We start from the raw sequence: 9,826 nt of genomic DNA on the forward strand, positions 1-9,826 counted from the left end.
AAGAGATTTTAATGTGATCTTTGAATGATATCCTATGCCTCCCTGGGGCACAGGCAACTCCCCACCTTTGATTTTTGTGGACAAAGTTTCACTTTTGAGCTTACAGTACTGTTTGATAGAGAACTTTGTTAACATTCATGATTAATGATGAGTTATATATCCACAATGTCGTATCCCTGATGAGAGATTCTCTGGGAAGGTTACTTTGAAGGGGCACGCGACAGTGATAAACGAGGGCAACATCCATTGGAACATTCACACTCATCCCATAAGCACGTAGGACAGAGTGGACTGAAGTCTGAATCACCTTTCTTGGATCAACTATCATTTTCTTAGGATTGATTACCTCTTTCCTGTCAGGCTCTCTGTGAACATGCTGTAGTATGTTAATACCTGGCACAGTGTTCCAAGATGAAATGTTGAACATGGGAGTGGTAATTGTTTCTGGAAAGATATGGTTCTCAAAGAGAAAAACACCAGTTCCTGGATTTTGCTCCTGAAGACTGCTCATCATTGTTTTCCAGTCTGAGTGCTTAAGGGGAAGAATTATTTCATCAGCATCATTAAGAACCACAAACCTGCTCCTCTGCATGTTGCGGTATATACAGTCATTTAGAGCTGTGATTTGTCCATAGTAGCCAATGTGTGTTTCATCTTGCATGAAGCGCCATTTAGGAGAAACCTTGAGATATGAGTTTATTGGCCACGGAATTACCTCTACTGTTCCTTCTTCCAAATAAAACTTCAGGACTTTCTCCATCATCTGGCTGCAGTTGTTCTTGTAGATCACCACTTTCTGTGCCCCAAGAATCTTGTACATTTCCATACTCTGTATAAACTGTAAGACATTGTTGTAATTTCCAAACATGGCAGAGATGCATACTGTAAAGTCAGCAGAGAAGGGCTCTGCTTTGCGGTTTTTTATTTCAAACCTCGATAGCTGGTCAATATCTCCATGTGGAGACTGATGAATTGATACGTGTGTTGGATCACAGTTTCCAGGTTCCAAGCAAACTATATCTGCAGCACCATAGGGGAATCCAAATCTGTCCGAGTGAACATCTATTTCTGCCTTTGATATGTATATCTTTCCAAGGGGCTGACAACAAAACCAGCAGTATAGTTCTTTGACATCTTCATGGTGAACAATCCCAATCACACGTGTGACTTTGCCTTCTCTATCATCAAAGTATGGGGAGATGATAAAAGTTCTGTTATCCTTTAAGGGTGTTATTGTGCTATTTGCAGTTTCCCCTCTACACCTACTACCTTCTTGTACTATTTTTGGCAGGTGAATAAGTCTCTGTAATCTAAGATAAGAAAACGTGACCATTGATGTTAGTGTTATAATGCACACAGCACCAGCGAAGTAGGATTTTTTTCTGCCACACAACATTTTGAATGTATCTAAATATGGATGCAAATGTCTTTGTCCTTGCAGTTTGCGCTGCTGCATCTGTAGGAAAGAACATGTTAAATAAGAGATATTACAGACTTGAAAAAAAGCTATGGGAAACATCTCTGTCACTTCAAAGTGACTTAATCAAAGATCCAGCTACTGTGCTTTCATGAAAAAATAATAATGATGTACATAGTGTTTGTAATGGGATGGATGACACTGTCTGCGACACTGAATATGCCAGATGCGTGTAATAATTTCTGCAACTTGAAGGTTCTTTAAGTACTGTAAGAGAATATTACAGAGATTGATATAAAATAGAATAAGAATACATATATATATGTTTTATAACAAATATTTTAGGACATTCAATCAAATAATCAGGGAGCAATTTTTAAACCAAAATTAATAACATTTTTTTCAAATAGAGTTTATGTAAATTATATACAAACAAAAGTGAACCAGACTTACCTACAAACGTGGGGCAGACAAATAAATGGAATGCATGCAGAATTAGTTCATCAGCTCTTGGACTTCCACTGCTATGGGAACAGAGGCATTTCTGAGCACCTATAAGGCCAAAGTTCTTGGCAGCACTCATTTGTTAACAGCTGTTAACATCTGACAGGTAGCCCATAGCACTATCAACTAGTTATTTCTGCCAAAGAAGCTGAAACAAAAGTTTCCTATACAAATTCATCATTAGTAATTCAGATGTGATCCATAAAAGTTAAGGTGGCAGCAGTCTCTTTAAAGACCTGCATGTACCACAATGATTCTTGGAAGAAGCATGCCCCATATTAATTCAAATTGAAGTTAGATCAGAAAACAGGTGGAAGAAAGTTATCCCTGACTTCCAGCAGGAAGATTAGGGTAAATTACGAAGATGGAATAAATTGATTCTGTTGCACAAGATGAAGAGAATGTTTCTAACGGGCATGAAAAAGAAACAGCTGCTGAGAAAAACAAACAACAAAATGCACCATTAAAAGACCTAGATTTCCATGGGGAAAAAAAAGTAGCATTGCCACAGGTATAGTAGATTTTGGAAGATTCTCTTATTTTTTTTTTTTAATCCCTCCTCCATTCTTTTCCAAGGCATCATAATAAAAACCACTTACATTTTTTGCACTCCTGTATTTTCTGACTGTATGTATGTTAGATCTCTAACAGTGCTTTTTTTTCCAAAGCACATTGCTCAGGCAATTGTAAAATAATAATTAAACCTAATAATTCATATCTTTTTTTTCCCCCCCACATTCCACACATCGCCTAATGCTGTTTTGAGAGCATCTATCTCAATACTGCTTTGTAATGGAACAGAATACTAACACATTTAAAGAAAAGTAAGAAAAAGAACAATAAAGTACCTAAACACCTTAATCCATAGTTTTGATTAAGTTATCATACTAAGCAGCTTCACACCTTTGGAAGTGCCTGCAATCACTGGCAACTTAACTGTTTGGCTTGAAAAAAAAAATCTCATAGAGTCTGGTTTCCTGCTTCAGTAGTTTTCAACCAGAAAAAAAAAAAAAAATAATAATCTCACTTCTAAATATTGCAACCTAGATTCTGAATTTCCTAAATAGGAAAACAATATTTGACCAAGTCTTTAGAATGATGTGAAATATTTGCCCAGTTGTTCTTTCCTCAAAAATCAAAGCAAAGAGAACTATGCTTACAATGTAACACTTAAAAAGCCTCATTTGCCAAGGATGATATTATTTCTAGCATCCTTTAATATATTCAGAGAAAGTTCAGATAAGAACTGTCAGAAGCATCAGAAATCATACTTAACATTTAACATTTTTCTTGACTATGTCATTACTTAACATACTGATCAGTCTTACATGCTAATTAGTTTTTACTAAATAAATATCACAACATATCACCAATAAAAATACACAACTAATTTATTACCTGTTATTTCTCTTGCATTTGGTGGCTATAAATAATGAACAACAGAAAGGCATCTTTTCAACTGTGCTTCAAAAAGTGAACATGTGAAAGAGAAAGCATCTTTTAAAGCAGACAGACAAGGTTTTTTTTTTTTTTTTCCTCTAAGATAAAGAGCAAGAATTGTTCAAAATAGTACAATATTGAGGGAAAAACAATCCTAGTACAATACCTAAGACACTTGCCAGTACCTTCTATTTCAAATGGTTGGTGTTCTGTAATGTGCGTAATAGTAACCACACCTACCTGAGAAACAAGTTTTACTTCTCTTACGCAAAGAACACAGCTGCCTCCCAAGAATTTCATTTACATTACAAACTTGAATATGGAGTTGTTCAAGCAAATCAAACTAGGCACTTGGGTGGGGTATTTTAGTGCTACTTCGGTAAGTTTTCTTCTGGAAATTTAATCCTGCAGTTCACATGCATATTTGAAAATAACTTTTTAAATATATGTTTGTGCTTTTTTGTTTGTTTGTTTTCAGTAATGCACGTTTCTCTTTCTGTAACATTCTATCAGCTCAATTGAGGTAGGTAATTACATGTTCTGATGAGGAAGTGTGAGAGACATCTCAAAACAACAACAGATTCCAAAAGCAAAGACAAAGAACTGAACAAAGAACTCAAGACACCCCAGAAAACTGAATGCTGAAGAAAATAAATACCTAGCTATTTTGTAAATGACATTAATGGTCCTCCTGACACGCGATTCATGAATTTGCGTCTCCTGAAATTAACAGCAGAGAAATCTAGTCAGGAAATATATAATGTCAGATTAACAAGGAACAGTACATTTATACTTCCTCAGTATAGAGAGTACTTGGTACCTCAAAACCTCAAAAATATGCTGCCAGCATATTTGAAAGACTTTATTTTGTTTTAATAATTCATTCAGGCTTAGTGCTTTAATTCCAGTTACAATTCAAATATAATACGATTCAGATTTGCTTTAATACTAAATCAATCTAATGATATCATTATAACTGCTTTGCAACAGTTAGTTCTTCTTCAGTATTGCTACTAAGAGTAAAAAGCCTTTCTTCCTCCCTCCTGCATTAATGGACTGCAGTCATATCTCCTTTCAGTCTTCATTTTTATTACTTTTTCATCAAGCAATACAGGATGTTCCAATATCTTACAAGAAACACTCCTGACCAATTGCTTTTGTGCAAATGGCCAAGTTTCAGTTAGTCTCTAGCACAGGTGATCAGAAATATTTGCAAGTGACAGTGAAAAAACTTTACAGTTACTGGAAATGTTCTTTTTAAATATATGCTAAGATTTATACTTTTTGCATATGCATAACATTGGTCAGATGCATTTGAGCTTGTCCTTTGTTGCAAGCTCATAATAAAGATTTCTTGTCAATTGAGTTAATGCTTTTTGTTTGTTTGTTTTTGTTTTTTTTCTGTTTTTGTTTTTTGCAGTCCTTCTAAAAATTTCTAAAGCCCTGTATGTGGCTTTAGAATTCCCATACATCTCAATCTTTTTTTTTTTTTCCTTTCATAAACAAATGAATTACTCATATGCTTTCTATCACATGCTGTACCACTACTATCACAACACACTTATTAAACATCTGTCATTGGTCCTTCACTATCTCATCTTAAAATTTTGGGATGGGAATTATTCAGCATTGGCCTTCAAATGGAGTGCTGTTTTTACCTTTGCAGTACAACTTCTATTTTCAGATCTACTCTTCCATCATCTTTCGTATACATCCCACAATTAACAAGCAAAGCAAAGTGCTAATTTAGTTCAAGAGCCATTCATTCACAGGTCATTATTCATTTTTCTCCACATCTCCTTGGCACTGTATCTTTCCATTGTAGTTTGTTCAGTACAGTGTTGAGACAGCTGAAGACAGTTTATGCTGCTCATCTCAGTATTTTCACAACGTCTACATTGTCTATATATATATACATATATATATATATATATATATATGCACACACACTAATATATACATGCTATATACATGTTTATATATATATTCTAATAAATTTCACCTTATTCCTCTACCTTCCAGCCTTAGGGTGGGTCAGGGCAAAACAAATGCATTCCAAAGGGTCAGTTGATAGAGGTGATTACAAAACTTCAGACTCCAAAAAGTAGCAGTAGAATTAACAGAACAGCAACACTACACATTCTAACATTTGTGTATCTGGGATCTACCTAAAACAAGTCCACCATTAGTGAAAAGCCTTATTAATTTATTATTTGTCATAAATAGCATTCTCTCTTCTCTGCTTTATAGCTTTGCCAAAAGCAATGGCACAAAACACTGGTGTTTAAATTGAAATAAGTTTCAAAGATTGACAAACATCTTGAACAAGATTTTCATTTTTTTTTATTTTTTTATTTTTTTTATAACTATCTGATGATAGTTTAAATTCTTCTCTTTGAAATGCCAGTGTTCTCCCTCTTTTACATGAATCAAAGGCAGAAGCATAATTTTTGAAGGTTTAAATTATTTAATTACTGGTGTTTAATTGCTGGTAAAATATTGTTCTATAACAATTAAACCGGTTATTTCTTTCCTAAATACAAAGAAGCCAATATCATCTACTTAGTTTGCAACATGACCTTTCCCTAGCCACACCTTTCTTGGAACACACATAAACACTCTGCTGTAAAACAAAAAAAAACCACCAATTTCTCATTTTGTAAACAAATAGGCTTTGCAATCTTGGACAGAAACAGACCAGCAAAAGTTTCACAACAACATTTAATATTGTCACTTCAACTTATAATCTGTATCAGTATTGGCTGGGAGAGATTTAATTTTCTTCATTGTAGCAAATAAGATTTGTGACTGGAACAGTGTTGGTAACAAAATGTTTTAGTTACTCATGAACAGCGCTGACACAGAGATGAGGCCTTTCCTGATTCTCACCTTGGGCATCTGTGAGCAGTCAGTTGGAGGTGTACGAGAAATGTGGAGTAAAGACAGCTGGGATGGCTGCCCCAAAGCAGACCAGAGGGGAGAACACAGTTATAGCGTTTGTTTTCCCAAGTAACTGTTACTCATGATGAAGCCCTGCTTTCCTGCAAATGGCTAAACAGTAGCTTTATGATGGGAAGTAGCAAATGAATTCCTTATTGGTTATTCAGGAAGTTTTGCTTTATCCGTAACACTGCCTTTAACATGGCTAAGCCCATGTTTTCTCATTTTTACCTTTCCACTTCTGTATCCTCTGCCGGGGGAGGGTGGAGATGTGGTAACAGTGCATCTGCGGGGGGCTTTGCTGCCTATCAGGGTTAACCACAACACACTGAAACTGTTCTCTCAATAAGTTATGCATTCTCTAAATGTAAAATTACACTCCCACACTTGGAGTTTCTTCGAACAGAGATATATATATTAAAAATTTGTCTTTTATGATTATCAAATATTTAAAACATACCGTTCAGATGTTAGCAACAGTATCCCCAAAACAGGACTATCACCTTTCTTATTTGCTGTTTCTTTAACTAAAAAAATAGCCTTGCTCCTGGTAAACGAGCCCCTTTTCCAAGTGGTGCACATTATAGAATCCCGTATAGGAACCTAAAGACAGAAGCCCTTACTTACCGCGCGGCAGAACCAACTGACGAACGTCTCGGCAGCAGCGCACCCTTCTCCGCGCCCCACGTTCACCGCTCCGCGACTTCGCCTTTCCCACTGCAGCAGCGCTGCTGCCGTCGGAGCCTCGTGCGGATACGAGAGCAGAAGGGGAGCCCTCGCGCCCCTCCCGAGCTAACTCTGCATCACCAACAGCAGCAGCTACTCCGAGTACCTCTGTGCCGGCTCCGCTACGGCCTCCGCTGCCGCAGAGGGAGGAAAGTCGGGGCCGCCCGCTCCTGCCACCTGCCGCTGGGGAAGGCGGTGGCGGCCGTAGTTGGGATTCGAGTGCCTTGGGCAGCGCTACGGCCGCGGGACGCCCTGCGAGCGGCTGCGGAACCACGTGCTCCGCCCTGCGGGGCCCAGAAGGACCCGCGCTGCTCTCGCTCCTGCGCGCTCACCCCCGCCGGTCCGGGTGGAGCCGTTCTCCCGTACTCATGCACCCCTCGCCCGGGGCTGAGTCATAGCGTGACGGCGCGGCCTGGCGTAGCCCCCCGCGAGAGCCAGCCGGGCCGCGGCGAGGAACTCGCTTGCGCCTCTGGGACGCCGCAAAGCGAAGCGTCTTCGCTGCAGCCGCCCGCGCAGGTTCCCGATGCAGCCGTCGGGGAGATCCTAGGCAAGAGCGCGAGGCGGAGTGATGTCTCTCGTGTCTCGGCCCAAAACCGATCCGGAAGCAGAACGGGACCACCGAACTGCCGTACGGCAGAGCCCTTCGTGCAATGCACGAGCCCGCTCACATCGATCCAGCAGCCGTGCAAGGGGACATGCTCACTCATCAGCATACAGAGATTACGAGCAAATAGCACGCGAAGTACTGTAGAGATCACAGTGGAGCCAAGTTGTGTTGGAGAAAACTGCGGACTTCACCCCAGAGACAGTCAGATATGTAATTATCTTGTGTAAAATAGAGAAATATAAAAAACAACAACAAACAAACAAACAAAAAAACAAACTGCCAAAACAAACACTAATAAATTTTAAGTGAAGGGAAATTTGATTATTACATAATGATGAAGTCTAGTAATTTGCACCAGTAAATTACACAGCAGTTGCTAGCTGAATCATTCCTGTAGTAAAATTGTGCTGGTATTCTTACATTCATGCTGGATCTGCAACACTAACTTGTAATGTTGAGTTCCATACATTTTAGTTTTCTTCTTCTGGTAGACAGATTAACTTCATGATTGCATGTTACAGAGAACATAGCATTAAATGTCTCTTGCAAGAACTCTAAATTTCATTGCTGCACTTAAAACTCTTAACTTACTTAGTAAGTTTCACTTTCACAGCCAAAGATGTATATTACATCACCAAAATGATACATCCCTGTTGAGAATTATATTATGAATTTGATTTGTAAGCTTTTCTGCAATGTTATGTAACAATATCACTGGGCTCTTCCCAGCCACATGCAAACATCTCTAGAATACAGTGGATGGATCCTTCAATCACCCTTCTTGGATCAATTATAGTTTTTTTTTTTTTTTCAATTTTGAAAATTGCTCCCTTGGGCATCAAGCCAAGTGCTGTGGTTGACACAGATGGAATGGACACCATCCAGGACCTCAACAAACTTCAAAGGTGAGCCTGCGTGAACTTAATGAGGTTCAACGTAGCAAAGTGCAAACTTTCACACTTGGGTTGGAGTAGTCCCAGATATATATACAGACTGGGAGAAGAACTCCTTGAGGGTAGCCCTGCAGAGAAGGACTTTGGGATCCTGGTGGATGAAAAACTGATCATGAACCAGAGGTGTGCTCTTGCAGCACAGAAGGCCAATAGTATCCTGAGATCCTTCAGAAGAGGGGTGGCAGGCAGGGATGGGGAGGTGACTGTCCCTCTGTACTCTGCCCTCATGATGCTCCATCTGGAATACTGCAACCAGGTGTGGGGCCCTGTATGATCAATCAATATACTGACATTATAATTAAGAAACATACAAAAAAGTTAGGCTAAACAGGTGACCATGCTAAAGAAGAATGGATGGAAAGCTTACCCTTATCCTGGGCTCGCTGAGAAAACTCCAAAAGAAACAATCTCCAAAAGAGATCCTTCACCAGTGATAGTCAGCATTTAAATGGGATCTAGAAGAGGTGGAGCAAGGCTCCCCTTCTCATAGCACAGGTGAATTGCCTTCACCTGTGCTCCCACGGATGACTCATTGCTCACCTCAGGTGGTCAATCAGAGATTCAGGCCATGATTCAGTAGTTCCCATACAGGCCTCCAGTACAGGGAAGATGTGGAGCTGTTGGAGAGGGTCCAGAGGAGGGCCATGAAGATGACTGGAGGAATGGAGCACTTCCCATATGAAGACATACTGAGAGAGCTGGGCTCATTCAGCCTGGAGAAGGCTGCAAGGAGACATTGTTGCAGACTTCCAGTATTCAAAAGGGGATTATAAAAAATGAGGGGGGTCAAGTTTTTACTTGGGTAGATAGTGATAGGACAAGGGGGAATGCTTTTAAGCTCAAAGAGGAAAGTTATAGATTGGATGTAGGGGTAAGTTCTTTACCAAGAGAGTGGTGAGGTACTGGAACAGGCTGCCAAAAGAGGCTTTGGATGCTCAGTCCCTGGAAGTGTTCAAGACCAGGTTGGATGGGGCTCCAGGCAACCTGGTCTACTATCAGATATAGAAGTTGTTAGCACAGCCTGCGGCAGGAGGCTTGGAACTTGACCCTTGGAATCCCTTACAGCTGAACCCACTCTATGATTCTATGATCCTGATACCTTCCTACAATTCACAGACAGAATGCATGTACATTTGGTCTGTACATAAAGGGGTTATTCTTCCAAATCTCTGTACGATGAAATTCTCATGTGAAGAGATTTTAATGTGATCTTTGAATGATATCCTATGCCTCCCTGGG

General features: G+C 39.5%; 1 protein-coding gene across 7 annotated transcripts; it reads right to left on the reverse strand.

Moving 5' to 3' along the window:
• Positions 1 to 6: 6 nt before the first annotated feature.
• Positions 7 to 9,151, reverse strand: LOC122191616. Of its 7 annotated transcripts, none has more exons than XM_042891941.1 (5): positions 6,929 to 7,269; positions 4,020 to 4,081; positions 3,320 to 3,344; positions 1,871 to 1,969; positions 7 to 1,456 (listed from the first exon to the last, which is right to left on the reverse strand). In XM_042891941.1, exon 5 carries the CDS (start codon positions 1,454 to 1,456, stop codon positions 101 to 103), a length of 1,356 nt encoding a protein of 451 aa, XP_042747875.1. In that variant the 5' UTR covers positions 1,871 to 1,969; positions 3,320 to 3,344; positions 4,020 to 4,081; positions 6,929 to 7,269; the 3' UTR covers positions 7 to 100. The 7 variants fall into 7 exon arrangements, 4 of the variants coding, with proteins under 4 accessions (XP_042747875.1, XP_042747874.1, XP_042747876.1 ...); XR_006182436.1 differs by lacking the exon at positions 7 to 1,456 and adding an exon at positions 8,955 to 9,151 and having other exon boundaries at positions 1,463 to 1,969; positions 6,929 to 8,853; XM_042891940.1 differs by lacking the exon at positions 3,320 to 3,344 and having other exon boundaries at positions 1,871 to 1,941.
• Positions 9,152 to 9,826: the final 675 nt, after the last annotated feature.

The sequence above is a fragment of the Lagopus leucura genome, unplaced genomic scaffold, assembly GCF_019238085.1.
Source record: "Lagopus leucura isolate 7727_CA_CO unplaced genomic scaffold, USGS_WTPT01 41807-0_obj-0_obj, whole genome shotgun sequence".
Lineage (NCBI taxonomy): Eukaryota > Metazoa > Chordata > Aves > Galliformes > Phasianidae > Lagopus > Lagopus leucura.

Coding starts and splice junctions, on each gene's coding strand:
- LOC122191616 (XM_042891943.1), bottom strand. CDS start 1,456: ATGCAGCAGCGCAAACTGCAAGGACAAAGACATTTGCATCCATATTTA.